At 39.8% G+C, this 14,930-nt stretch overlaps 1 protein-coding gene across 1 annotated transcript; it reads right to left on the reverse strand.

Annotated features, from left to right (window-relative positions):
• Positions 1 to 2,339: 2,339 nt before the first annotated feature.
• On the reverse strand, positions 2,340 to 8,454 carry HMGB3 (high mobility group box 3). Its single transcript, XM_063431964.1, has 5 exons — positions 8,367 to 8,454; positions 5,723 to 5,879; positions 5,475 to 5,614; positions 5,185 to 5,359; positions 2,340 to 5,073 (listed from the first exon to the last, which is right to left on the reverse strand). The coding sequence occupies exons 2-5, from the start codon at positions 5,870 to 5,872 to the stop codon at positions 4,930 to 4,932; spliced, it is 609 nt and encodes a 202-aa protein (XP_063288034.1). The 5' UTR covers positions 5,873 to 5,879; positions 8,367 to 8,454; the 3' UTR covers positions 2,340 to 4,929.
• Positions 8,455 to 14,930: the final 6,476 nt, after the last annotated feature.

Below are 14,930 nucleotides of genomic sequence, written 5' to 3' on the forward strand. Positions count from 1 at the left end.
GGACTCTTTGAACCATAACCACTACAACGGCCTGTAGACTATTTGACTGTGAGTTATGACAAGGGAAGTATAGATAATAGGTCAAATTAAAATATACCTGTGTCTCCAGGCACCTGGTACAATTATGGGTGTGGCTACAATACCCAAACTGCCCCCTGTAATTGAATTAAATTCAAGTGCGTTTCCTACATATCACACAAAACTACAAACTATTTGTGCCACTAGCCCTAAGGTATTAACTAGAATATGTACTTACCCCGGAGCAAATTTGGACTGAGTATCAGAAATTCTGGTACTTGAGTTCCACACCTGAGCAGCAAACAAAAAAAACCTTGATACCACACTCATGTGATATCCCATAAACGATCACCGAGAAGTTCCATAAAAAGTGATGTGTATTGGTCCATATATTATTACATGGCAATAAAAAGCAGATCACTCGATATACATGCAGTGATAATCGGTCTACATGCTGTAAAAATAGTGTGAAAAAGTATTATCGTAAAGCTGAACACTTTTCCAGTCTACCACAGACACTTCCTCAGAAGTCTCCGGATATATTTGTATACTTGCAGAGCCAGGCAGTGACCATTTATAGCAGAGAAAAAAAATAAAATAAGGGCAAGGAGAGATGCCAGATAAAATATATCACAATAGAAACAAATAAAGTTGCAGTGAAGAGTACTAGATAAAAGATTTGGATTATTTCAATTAGCAATAAGAGCAGGTACCCAAAGGGAGATAAGCAAAAGTCCATATAAAGGGAATTCTTGGGAACGACAAGGGTTCTTAATGGTTTCTTCCTTATTGGGCAGGCTGGTCACCAGTGATACTCAGGAGTCATAAAAAGGAAAAATAAAGAGACACCCAATAGTGTAAGAAGTCCACGTAAAATTCTAAAGGATATAAAATAATTCCAATCTACTCACATGTCCTAGAGCAGGTATGTCAAACCTGCGGCCCCCCAGATGTTGCTGAACTACAACTCCCATGATTCCCTGGCTATTCTTTTTTAATTGAAAGAATCATTCAGTGGTAATTAATCCTCCACTTATAGGATATTTTTGACGGTAGAGGTAGTCGTCACCAGATGGCAAGTCACACCAGAGCTGGCCTAAGCTCCACTCGCAAGTAAAAATGTAGCCATGACCAAAAGAAATATGAATATACATTTTTAATATGTTTTCGGTTCATTGTCATTATTGGATCAAGATTCCACTCAGTACATTGTTAAATAATAATAACTTCAGCAGCAAGCAACATCTTATGCTGGTAGGGGAGGGTGTTTGTATTCAAGGTTTGATTACTGGAGGGGGTGGAGTTTTGCTCCAAGTAGTAAAGGTTATGCTTAGCACTTCCATAGAAATTTATAAGAACCGTAGAATTGGCAGATCATTGCAAAAACAGCTAAGCCTTTGTTTAATGCAATATCTAAATTACCCCTTTAACAAGTTATTCTAAGCACCATAAACATTTCAGAGACTTTAAATGGTTATGTTGCATGGAGTCTGTATGTGCAGGGTTTCAGTAAGATACACTGCACATAGAGATGTTGGGTGACGTTGCCAGATTTGTAGGTCCACATTTAACAGCATTGTTAGCCCATCCATCAACAAAAGTACTACTGGCTAATGTTCCAAGTAGCTCTACCACCCTACCCTGTCTTAGGGTCCCCTTAGCCTGCTCAATCTGCCCTAAACTTATTCATAACCCAAGTACTTACTGCTACTTACAGTTTAGTGTCCTGCCAGATCTTCATCCATCTTGGCAAATCCATTATGGTGGTTGCCGTAAGTCTCTTCCTCTCTCTCTTCTCTCTCCCCCCCACCACACAAATATGATCCGTTTATCAGTATCTTGCACACATCATTGCTGGAATGAGGTAATATTTGGTCACTGATAAAGTGGACAATGACATGGAGCTTGATTGAAATCTCCACCTTTTGTCAACCTGTGGTTTCTACACAAGGAAAAGTATTTACTACTTTTCCAAATGTACAACTTGCTAAAGCAAAAACCTACCTCAAACCACATTGGAGCACTATAAATAAAATTCATACCAGAGCAGCTTCAAACCTGTGCATAAAATATGTCCGTCTTCAACATATAGCATGCTGATCAGATCTCCCCTCCAGTGGTGCCATTCTAAACTGTCCATCTGAAGTCCTTCACACTAATGGTGAGGGTGGGGGTTGTAATGTCACAGGTGAATGATCAGGCTGCAGAGGGCAATTGGCTCAACTCTGAATTTATTTTTCTTTTTTTTAACCCCTTAAAGGATCAAACTTCTGGAATAAAATGGAATCATGACATCACACATGCCATGTGTCCTTAAGGGGTTAAAGGATGGGAGTGTAAACCACAGCAAGGTTTACTACAACACAGTTTTAGATAGGGTGAAACAAATTTCAAACAAGGGCGTAACCTTGCATAAATTACAGTTAAGGATTTGGTTTGAAAAATCAAGAATGATCAAAAATAGATTGGGACAAGTGGGAGGTAGATGCCCAGAGGGGGAGAAATAATTGATCCTGGGTGAAATTGCAGCATGTTATAACACAAAGCAGGTCTAGTGAATAGGGAGCTCTGGAAACTTATTGTTGGTTGCACTGAGCAGAGCACAAACACCCTTACGTCTCTGCAAGTCAAAACAAATACATCCATACACTCACAGGGACTCAAGACAATGAAGGGGTGTCATGTTAAACGAAATGATTTGCGAGGCAAAGTAAGTTGTCAGGCCTGGATAGGAGATCAGGACTTTGTCTCATGTACTCTAGGGTTTATCATTTCATCTACACCAGATCTTAAAATGTCTAAGCCAACGCTACTACCCAGGGGGTACCCAAAAGGTATATCCCCAGAAGTTTTAAAGAGTCAGCTTCCATGATGCTCGGTCATTCTAAAGACATGCAAAGAATCATGGAAGTTTTAGTTCTACATCTGGGGATCTACCTTTTGGGCACCACTGCAAGCCTTGAGAAACCATGTCACACCCACAAGGAATAGATTTTCACTCACCAATGGAGAGTGGAAATTCTGAACCGTGATCTACACTAGTGTCTTTAATACACCCCATTGTGTGTTACACAGTATTGGCAAGTAGGAGCGCAGTCAATCATCTTGCTGTTCCAAGTTATGCCACAGATAGATAATATGGTTAAGCTGTTCAGACTTAAAAACCATCAAATATATTATATCCGTTGTAATGTTCCCTGAATAGTCAGTAATAATTTGATAAGAGGCTGAAATGGCACTGCATTAATAGAGTACCATCACTATAGCATTAAACAAGACACTAGGGCTTTACGGAAAGTGGATATCTGCCTTCAAGATGCTGTGGTGGTTTAACAAATTATTCGGAATTATTGTCTTGACTATGCCACATACTGCCTTAGAACAGCAAGATACCAAATGCTCAGAATAGGACTAGTTTATTTTTGTAGTCTTTAAATAAGGAAACAAGTACTCCAAATACAAAAGATTAGTTATAGCAAACCTTTACCTGGAGTTAAAGTTGTTTTAATATTCCATATTTAAACTATGAAAAGTTTTACATGTATATACTGTAACAGTTCCAAAACAATTCTGAAAAACAGGAGAATACAATATGAAACCTGTAGCATGGGCCACAAAAGAGGTTGTAAATAAACTGAAGTGATAAAAGATTTTTGTAGAAAACAAAAAGTTGGGTGGTGGTTACTAGTCCAAACAATCATATAAGCAATAAGACTTACTAGCCAGACTAGTATAAACTTCCAATCTTGTGGATACACTTTAAGGGAAAGTGTAAGGCACAGTTAACTATGCAAACTTTTCGGGCAGTGGCCAGATTATATTTAGAGTTGCAAAAACTCTAACTGGTAGAGCGAGTCATTACTTATTTTGCAAGTTTGCATCTGGTGATTTTTTTTATTTTTTTTTTAATTGGTGCTGCTAAATAAAAGCAATACAATAAACCAGCTTTATGTGCCAAGTAAACAGCAGCCTTCAGATACAGCAAGACAACCTGTGACTAGTTTACAGTAAAACCAACATGTCAGTTAGAATCTTGTCAAGAACAGTCTTAAAAATGTAATACTGTTTTATTTTGCTTCAAAAACATTTCAGCATTCTAGACAAAAAATAAAACAGAACAAAAAAAACAATGCAAGTAAGGTAAATGTACAGAATGTTTTTGAACTTCCAGATACTGTACTCAATCTTCACTTTATTCAGGGAAGACATGAATACAGTCTTAGTTTAAAAACTACCGCACTTAACTATTTTTTTTATTAAAAAAAAAAAATCCATGTTTCTCATGCCAGCTGAACCCCTTTGACAACCAATGGCAGAATGCTATTTCACTATATACAGAAAGGAAAAAAGAAAAGAGCTAAACTGACGCCTAATGTAGTGTAAAAATTGATCTCAACGTGCATGCTTTGGGCCTCAAAGGCAAACCCTAGGAAGGTGTTAAAATCCAGGAAAGTTTAAACCCTGAAGTACCAACCACTCCAAAAATATGCACCATTAGGAACTGGTCTAGTTTACAGATTAGATATGTACAGTTTAGAACCCAGGATTTTCTAAATCAAAAAAACATTTAGTAACACCTTAAATAAAAAAAAATGCTTGAAACATTTTTAAATGCTTTGTTACACCAACAGCAAAGTGCACAGAGTAAGGAGAACACTATAGCGCCTTTTCATTTTTAAAAATGTTTGGAAATATATACAACTTTGATACAGTTTCAGATTGCTCGTTTTAAAGACATGGCTACATAATGTAAACCTGTTGCAACTCCATGAGCTTTTTTTTGTTGAAACTATGATCAGAACCCAATTTTGCAATTAAACCTAATGAGGGCAGTTGACCATCATGTAAGACAGCAACAGATGGCGGTTCCCCTACTCTATGGTATTCACATGGACAGAATATACAACTTCTTTATTCATCATCATCTTCCTCCTCTTCATCTTCCTCATCCTCTTCATCATCGTCGTCATCATCTTCCTCAACCTTTTTCCGGGCAACTTTAGGAGCAACCTTAGGGCAATCAACTTTACCTTTGGACTTGTAGTCCGCAACATCCTTGGGAAGGGTAAAGAAAAAAAAAGTGGTTTTTTTTAAAAATTTTTTTTTTTTTTAAGTGCAAATTAAAAACTGGATACAATTCTAAATATATATACACACAATCCTTACCTTCTCATACTTTTCCTTCAGTTTAGCAGCCTTATTATTGTAGGGCTGCTTCTCACTGTCACTCAAGTTATTCCACATCTCACCCAGTTTTTTTGCTACATCACCAATAGAGATGCCAGGATTTGTGGATTTTATTTTAGGACGGAATTCTGAGCAGAACAGGAAAAATCCAGATCTAGGACAAAATAAAAAAAAAGAGATACTGTTAACATACATTTATTTATTTATTTTTTTTTAAAGAGGAAAATTCAACAAGAAGTAGTGAAAAGAAAATAAATAAGTGTACATACGGTGGTCTTTTAGGAGCATTAGGATCCTTCTTCTTCTTGCTTCCCTTGACAGGTCCAAAGTCTTTCATCTCCCGGTCATATCGCACTTTATCTTGTTTTGCCAGATCCTCAAATTTGCATTTTTCCTTGGCTGACATTATCTGAATGAAAGAGGGGGGGGGGAATACAAATAAGAGAAAATTGTAATTTAGCAAAGTTCAGCAGATCTAAATTGAGTAGACTGTGTGCATACTGAGGACACAACATACCTTCCATCTCTCTGAGCATTTCTTGGAGAACTCTGCAAAGTTGACAGGAATTTCAGGGTTCTTCTTCTTGTGCTCCTCACGACATGTCTGCACAAAGTAGGCATAAGCAGACATCTTGCCTTTCGGCTTCTTCGGATCACCTTTTGCCATTTTGCAACTGAAAAAAAAATAAAAAATGTATATAAAATATATGTAATACACAGAACAGTCTAACAAAACTCCTAATAGCTAAGTAGTTAGTATAAGTTGAATATTTTATTTATTTTTTAAATCACTTATTTTAGCCTAAAAATAATTTAAAAAAAAAAAAAAAAAAAAACAGAGTTCAGAGAATAAACCTCAAATGTTAAAGACATTCTGAATCCATCCCCAATCTCTGTTAAAAGGTCTAGAAAAACCATCAGTTAGAGGAATAAACATGTGTCCTTTGAACTATTTAGTGTCTTAAACATCAGTCCCAAGCACTGTAATGCTAGTGTGGCAGGGAGAAGAAAAAAGAAAAGAAAAAAAAAAAAAAAAGACAAAACCATAAAAACTTGAAAAGGAAAACAAAAAAGAATCCACAAAGACATTTAAAATGAAAAGAGTTTAAAAACATGTTACCATTTCTCCTAAACTTGCTTTAACAAGTCCATATTAGGTTATTTAAAATATATAGAAATACTGTATAAAATGTAATTAAAATAATTCAAGAATTAAAAATACTACAAAATATAAAGTGGGGTTCTCTATGCCTGCCATCCTCCCCATCCCCCACACCCAAGGTCAGGATCTGTGTAAACATGTATAAAAAATTTTTTAAAAAAAGTGAGGAATAAATGAATAAAGTGGGGTTCAGAGAGTGCCCCCTGTGCCGGGATGCATGCAGGCATAGTGTCCGATGGAGTTAGACACAGCCCCAGTCACTGCATAGGGCTGCACTGGGAGGGAAAGAGACGACAGGTCACCAAGACACCAATAATTCATCTTCCATTTTGTGAAATGCTTCTTCATGAAAGAAAGTCCCCCTGAAATGTAAGCATCTAAAGCCCCTGTGGGAGATCTGACTGTGGGGAGAAGCGATAAGGGGTAACTGGGCATTATTTTGCCGTCCCGTAGGCTCCCGTGGCTGTATATAGCCTTGCTATGGAGTATATAGAGCGAGCCTGGCTGTTCTTTGCTATGGGTTCTCCATTCACTAAAATGGCTTCTCTCTCTATGCATAGGCACAAGAGGAACTGCTATACACACACTGCACTGCCTCCGCCCGACTTCTAGCTCGGATCTCTCAGCCGGACAGCAACGGATAACCGAATAAAAGACACGGTGTGAAAGGGCTGACTCTTGTCTACCCGAATCCGAGGTTTTAAAACCCCTATGGTGCGCAGATGGGGTCCCGGGGCAGGTTTAGTGAGGCGCCCCCCTTCCCTCCTCGCTGAGGCTTAGCGCAATCCCATGTATAACAAAGAGCCGTGTTCAGCCATTACAGGAATAGAGGCGGCGGTGGACGAGGGGGGGGGAGGGCGTTTTAAAAGTACAAAAACGGGCGATCGGGGGGATAAACAACCCCAAAACCGAGCTGACTGGAAAGGGCTGGGGTGGGGGAATAGCCTGGGGCGGGTTTGGGGGCGCTGGGGTGCTCTCCCCGATAAAGGGGACAGATTAAAGAGCAGGCGAGCCCTATTCTCCACTGTATACAGCAGGCTATGTTATTGAAGGGAGTCACAGGGCAAAGCTGCAGAGAAGGGATGGAGCCTATAGAGGGGGCATCAGGAGGGCAAGCAAAAAAGGGCAGAAATTGGGTACACTGGGGGGATTTGGAGAGTGGCAAGAGGGTGACCTCTCCCCACCCCCTCCCTCGTCTTCCTCAAGACAGGGAAACAACAAGGCAGCGGATGACAGGGACAGCCATGTTAATGCAGAGACATTGCACCCAGCTCAGGGGTGCCAGCCTGTACCCAACAATGGGTGCCCAAGGGGGGCAGCCCTGCATTTCTTAAACCCAATGCAGATTGTGGAGAAAAATGAGGGGGAGGGGGAGGAAAATCCTAAAGGACAGCACAATGCAAAAACAACGCGTTGGAAATACCCAGGAGATCACATACAAAAAAATACACATAGCAGCAATTAAAAACACAAAATACAATAAATACAAATAAAAATTAAAAAAATTAATCAGCCTAGCAAGGTGGGGGAGGGGAGGGCATGGCTTTTACAATACATTAGACGACCATCTTGGCTATGTAAAACATTATAAATGCCAGGAAATCTAACATTTAAGAAAAAAAAAATATACATATATATACACACAAAATTAAAAAAACAATTTTAAAAAGTGAGCAATAATTATATATATACACATATATAAAAAAGCCAAGATATAGATTTTGTACAGTAACATCATAAATCAGTAATATATAATTAAAAAATAAATAAATACATGTTTAAACAAAAACACATTAATCAGCATGCAGGGGGTCAGAGATGGAAATAATGGATAAAATGGGTAAAAAGAAGGATAAAAGTTGGGATAAAGAGGTAGATGGGGTACCTGCTGGGGTGGGTAATAGAGGCTGGTTGGTAGGGGAGCTGCAGGGGCCGGGGCTGGCAGGGATACAGGGAAAGTTTAGAGAGAGAGAGAATCACCCAGAGCTGCTGGTCCTACCTGTATTGTTCAGCTAGTGTGGAGCCCTGCGCACGCCGCTCACTACTAAGCCTGGATCGCAACCTCGCGCTAGCATACTACGAGAACGGCCCTGATTGGCTGCCGCCGACTACCGTTTAAAACAACCTCCCAGCCCTCTCATTGGACAGGAAGCTTATGCATATTAAGCAGCTTGGAAGCGCTGAATGGCGGACGGGGGAGCGACGTCACTCATTCAAAAAGAACACCCGCCTGGGGAAATGGCTTGGAGAGTTCAGCCTATTCATTCCATTAACATAGCTGGGTTTACCTGTTATAGCCACACACTGGGAATCTACATAGCCATACAGCCTCTATCTACACATCCACACAATGTGAAATCTACATAGCAATACAAGCTCTACATATCCACACACCTTCATTCTACATAGCAATGTAATCTCAATATACATGGGAATTAGTACACATTTCAGCCTGGGGAGATAGCAGAGAGAGGAGGATAGATTAGTTTTCAGGGTTATCCACAAAAAGTTAATTATTGGGAATTTAAAGTGAATTTTATACAATTCCAGAATACCAATACTACAGCAGAGATACACGCTACAATACAATAATCTGTACAACCAAAATATTATGTGGTTCAGAAAATTAGAACCACATGAAAGAAAGAAAAAAAAGGAAAAGCATAAATACACCTTTTTTTTTATTTTATTTTTTAACAGAGCCTAGTCATACAATTTATCATGACTGAGTATTTACTAAAGTTGCTACCGTAGTAATTGTTAGTAAATTTAAAGGGGTTTATTGATTGAACACAAAATTTAGAGCGAATTGAAAACCAATCTGCAAATTGTAGGCAACAAGAGCAATGCAGGGAGTATAGTGGAGTTAGAGATCATTATTTGTAGCTCAGTTGCTTTGGCCTAAAATTCGCAATTAACAGTTTTATTCATAGATTAACAAATAACTTCAATAGAATAAAAATATACTTACCTGAAAATAACTTCAAAGTACATTTTACATTTTAGACTAATATATCTATATTGTAAACATTTTGCAAGTCAGCTATGTTTTTAGTTCAGCTGTTTTTGGCCTAGAATTTGAAATTAATTTTACATTCCAAACAATTCACACTTCAGTGAATAACCCTAAACATATATGCATCAATATCTATACAATCTATGTAGACACATGAGTGGGTAAACATACAAAACTAGCAAAACAGCTAGTAATTCTACCAGCACAGACTACTCCATAATCTAAAATCCCAGTCAGGTTTATCCAGCAGAGGGACAGTCAAGTTTATTCACAAAGTGAATTTCAAATGTGATTCAGCCATGCTTCCAGTTGGGCTCTTTTGTCCTTAAATGTAATATTCATGTTGAATTCCTTACAAGTTATAACCCTGTATGAGGTTTAGTCACTGAACACCAAATTATGGTTTTTAATACACTTCAGTTCAATTAATAAGCCCCTATTTTTTCTTATTTCCCCATATAGATTATTCACTAATGTAATAAGAGTGGCAATTGAAATTTAAGCCCAAAAGAGCCAAACTGAAAACAGGATTGACTTGGAGCATTATCCAATTTCATCTTAAAGTTGACATTTATTTTAAATTCACTTTGAATTCCTAGGAATTTTAACTTTAGAAAATATCCTTATATTTCTTTCCTCTGGTCTCTTTCAAAATATTTCACTCTCTCAGGATTATACACTAAGCCAGTATTTGTAAAGAATTATCACGGGAAAAGAAAAGTTTAGGCCGAAATAGTGAATTATCAAGGAAAATGAAAAGTTTAGGCCAAAATAGTGAATTATCAAGGAAAATGAAAAGTTTAGGCCAAAACTGCCAATCTGCAAAAAAAAAAAAAAAGGGCAACATTTTTCCCATTTCAGCTATTTTAGCCAGATATTAGAAATGTTCTCGTCAGTTCTTCTTGATCCTCAATAACCCTCTTAACGGAACACTATAGTCACCTAAATTACTTTAGCTAAATAAAGCAGTTTTAGTGTAGAGATCGTTCCCCTGCAATTTCACTGCTCAATTCACTGATTCATTTAGGAGTTAAATCACATTGTTTCTGTTTATGCAGCCCTAGCCACACCTCCCCTGGCTATGATTGACAGAGCCTGCATGAAAAAAAAACTGGTTTCACTTTCAAACAGATGTAATTTACCTTAAAGGACCACTCTAGGCACCCAGACCACTTCAGCTTAATGAAGTGGTATGGGTGCCAGGTCCAGCTAGGGTTAACTAATTTTTTTATAAACATAGCAGTTTCAGAGAAACTGCTATGTTTATCAATTAGTTAAGCCTTCCCCTTTTTCCTCTAGTGGCTGTCTCACTGACAGCCGCTAGAGGCGCTTGCGTGATTCTCACTGTGAAAATCACAGTGAGAGCACGCAAGCGTCCATAGGAAAGCATTATGAATGCTTTCCTATGCGACCGGCTGAATGCGCGCGCAGCTCTTGCCGCGCGTGCGCATTCAGCCGACGGGGAGGAACGGAGGCGGAGAGGAGGAGGAGAGCTCTCCGCCCAGCGCTGGAAAAAGGTAAGTTTTACCCCTTTTCCCCTTTCCAGAGCCGGGCGGGAGGGGGTCCCTGAGGGTGGGGGCACCCTCAGGGCACTCTAGTGCCAGGAAAACGAGTATGCTTTCCTGGCACTAGAGTGGTCCTTTAAATAATTGTATCTCAATCTCTAAATTGAACTTTAATCACATACAGGAGGCTCTTGCAGGGTCTAGCAAGCTAGTAACATAGCAGGGGATAAGAAAATCTTAATTAAACAGAACTTGCAATAAAGAAAGCCTAAATAGGGCTCTCTTTACAGGAAGTGTTTATGGAAGGCTGTGCAAGCACATGCAGGGAGGTGTGACTAGGGTTCATAAACAAAGGGATTTAACTCATGAATGGCAGAGGATTGAGCAGTGAGGCTGCAGGGGCATGTTCTTTACACCAAAACTGCTTCATTAAGCTAAAGTTGTTCAGGTGACTATAGTGTCCCTTTAAAAAGGTGCACTCCATGCACCATAACCACCACAGCAGAGATTTTAGTTTTCAAGATTATAGTGCCAGGCGTGCCCTGGTCCCCGCCCCCTGTATGTAGTCAAACCATTTTAGAACCACAGTCTGGTCGTTCAGTGCTAAGCTCAGGACACTCCTTGTACCAATACCACTTCAGTGTGCTATAGTGGTTGTGGTGCTTGGAATGTTTCTTTAATTCCAATATGTTTATTTTCCAGTCTTAGATTTTCATTTCTATTTTCCCACATCTCCATTACACTTTCATCCTTCTATTCTTTATAATTTCTTTCTCCCCGATTTTTTTCGGTCATATTCCCCCAAACACAAGCAACATATTATACAGTTAACTGTTTCAGCATTGACCAAAAATAAATTTAAAAATGGCAAAATCCATTTAAAAGTACAACAGAATGCTCACATATTTACAAAGACCACTTGTATGAATACATGCACACATTCCAGCATATACTGCCAAGACGGATGAGCATCACACACACACACACACGCATATTATCACAATGTTTCACGATTACTAACACACTCCTAGAAGGGGACATGTCAGTCTGGTTTGCATTTGCAAGGAGCCCTCATTTACCATAGAACAACACAAGGATGTCATTAAGCTCACTGTTATTCCCGTTGGGTTGATTAATGTGGCCTCTAAAAGCAGCACACAATAGACCCAAACCAGTAAGCAAGGAAAGGACCCAAAAACTCAGACTATCCTGCCAAATGAAAGTCATTTGGGTGGTATGCATACATCTTCCAACATTGGGAAGTATGAAATAGGAACAAGAGTGTGTCACTGCCAAGAAAGGGGTCTTCTGTAATGTCAACTGAATCATTGGTGTCAACTAACACCAAAACTGCCATGTTTTTTTTTTTTTCAATATTCCGTATGCCCTTTGTATCTTAATGACCACTCCGGGCACCATAACAACTTTACCATAATTAAGTTATGGTGTAAAGAGTTCACAAGTGGCATCTTACCTGAGGAGGTAATACTGTTAATGACCGGTTTAAAGTGGCACTGTCACACCCCACCCTTGCAAAATTAGTAATTCATAAAGAGAAAATCTTTATGAAATACCCATACTGACTGTGTCAGAATTTCACTAAAGTTCCAACCCATTTAAAAGATATACGGAGACAATGTAGGGGCTACTTTGTCCTAGTATTTTTCCACGCTTGACACTTCTATACACTGGGTGGAGCTACTGCCATCACTAGCTACCCATTCAGAAGAGTGCAAAAATATAAAGTGCATATCTTTTTCATTCACTTTCCTCAACGAGAACATCAGCAGCACCTGGTCCGAGGTTTCCTGATTAAAGTCTCGGACATGAGAGGAAGTGAGCAATCAGGCAATATCCAAGTGCCTCCATTTTGTTTTCTTCTGTCCGTGATGTCTGCAGCTTCCCCTGTTCTGGAATCATTTTTACTGATGGATTGTGGGTAAAAAAAGCTTAGCAACTAAAATGGAATCTTGCTTAAGCTCCACCCACTGCCAACGATCACGCTCCCCATAAGGAAAATTGGGCTCTACAAAAAAAACTAAAACTGAAAAATTAAAAACAAAAAAGGATTATGCCTAAAATGAAAACCTGCAAACAGAAAGTGACACTTTAAAGTTCGTGTCTGACTTAGAGACTTGACCTGCCATTTTGCAGTGATGTGGGAGCTCTGCATGGGCAGAAACCACCTTGGTCTCGTGCAGCCCGGGGTTTATGTAATGACTCACTTCACCCTTTGCTCATATTTTAACATACGCTGCAGCTTTTGGTATATGTAATGACTCAATGAACGCTTTGTGCATATTTATTAAGTCACTTCACTGCATCTGCGTATTTAAAGGGATTCTATAGTGCCAGGAAAACAAACACGTTTTCCTGGTACTATAGGCTCCTGCAGTGCCCACTCTCAGAAACTACAATAATTACCACTGTAGAGTTAAGGGACATGGCACACTGTACCCATATCACTTCAATGAGCTGAAGTAAGTACTTGCCTTTACCCGTGTGTCTCATTTCCTCAATTCCAACTCTCTCCTTGACCCCCTTCAATCTGGCTTTCGCCCTCTCCACTCTACAGAGACTGCGTTTATCAAAGTTACTAATGACCTAATAGCAGCTAAATCCAAAGGCCACTACTCCATACTAATTCTTCTTGACCTCTCAGTGGCCTTTGACACCGTTTATCATGCTCTCCTTCTTCAAACTCTTCAATCGCTTGGTCTCTGTGACTCTGTCCTCTCGTGGTTTTCCTCTTATCTCTCCCAACGCTCATTCAGTGTCTCTTTTTCTAATGATATCTCCTCCCCTCGTCCTGTCTCGGTTGGAGTCCCCCAAGGCTCTGTCCTTGGTCCCCTTCTATTTTCTCTTTATACTGCCTCTCTTGGCAAACTTATTACCTCTTTTGGATTCCGCTACCACCTGTACGCTGATGACACCCAGTTATATCTCTCCTCCCCGGACCTCTCCCCTGCCGTCCTGCAACGTGTCACTGCTTGCCTTTCTTCCATCTCTGACTGGATGTCCTCCCGCTTTCTGAAACTCAATCTCTCTAAAACTGAACTCCTTGTCTTTCCTCCTCCTAATACTGATCCTCCTCTTTCGCTCTCCCTTCAAGTTTGTGCTACCCACATCAGTCCATCCTTGCAAGCGCGCTGTCTTGGTATCATACTTGACTCTGGTCTCACCTTTGAGCCTCACATCCAGCATGTTGCCAAATCCTGTAGATTCCATCTTAAAAACATAGCCCGCATCCGCCCCTTTCTTGCACTAGATACTACCAAGGAGCTTGTCCATGCTCTAGTAATTTCCCGCATGGATTATTGTAACCCTCTCCTGATTAGTCTTCCCAAAAGCCGTACTGCACCCCTACAGTCCATAATGAACGCTGCTGCTAGACTGATTTCCCTCTCTAGTAGTTTCTCTCACACCTCATCCCTCTGCCAGTCCTTACATTGGCTTCCTGTATGCTATAGGAGTCAATTCAAGGTACTAACTCACACCTATAAAGCACTGAACAACTCTAGCCCCTCTTATATCTCCTCACAGATCCATAGGTATGTCCCTTCTCGGTCTCTCCGCTCTGCCCGTGACCATCTCGTGTCCGTTGTCCGCACCCGTACGGCCAACTCATGCTTGCAGGACTTCTCGCGGGTGGCTTCCTTCCTATGGAATAGCCTGCCTACCGCCATCAGACTCTCCCCTAGTCTTGCATCTTTTAAGAAGTGCCTTAAAACCCATCTCTTTAGGAAAGCTTATGGCCTCCAAGACTAACCAATACCTCACATACCTGTCTCTTGCCCTCTCCTAAAGGGCAGCCCACCTTATTTGACTGCAAATTCCTGTCCTAATGTGTTTTACACCCCACCTCCTATAGAATGTAAGCTCGATTGAGCAGGGTCCTCTTCAACCTATTGTTCCCGTAAGTTTATTTGTAATTGTCCTATTTATAGTTAAATCCCCTCTCATAATATTGTAAAGCGCTACGGAATCTGTATGCGCTATATAAATGGCAATAATAATAATAATAATAATAAAAAGTAGTCTG

The sequence above is a fragment of the Pelobates fuscus genome, chromosome 9 (assembly GCF_036172605.1).
Source record: "Pelobates fuscus isolate aPelFus1 chromosome 9, aPelFus1.pri, whole genome shotgun sequence".
Lineage (NCBI taxonomy): Eukaryota > Metazoa > Chordata > Amphibia > Anura > Pelobatidae > Pelobates > Pelobates fuscus.

Coding starts and splice junctions, on each gene's coding strand:
- HMGB3 (XM_063431964.1), bottom strand. CDS start 5,872: ATGGCAAAAGGTGATCCGAAGAAGCCGAAAGGCAAGATGTCTGCTTAT. Junction 5,615..5,722: donor AATGCTCAGAGAGATGGAAG/GTATGTTGTGTC, acceptor TCTTTCATTCAG/ATAATGTCAGCCAAGGAAAA. Junction 5,074..5,184: donor TGAAGGAAAAGTATGAGAAG/GTAAGGATTGTG, acceptor ACCCTTCCCAAG/GATGTTGCGGACTACAAGTC.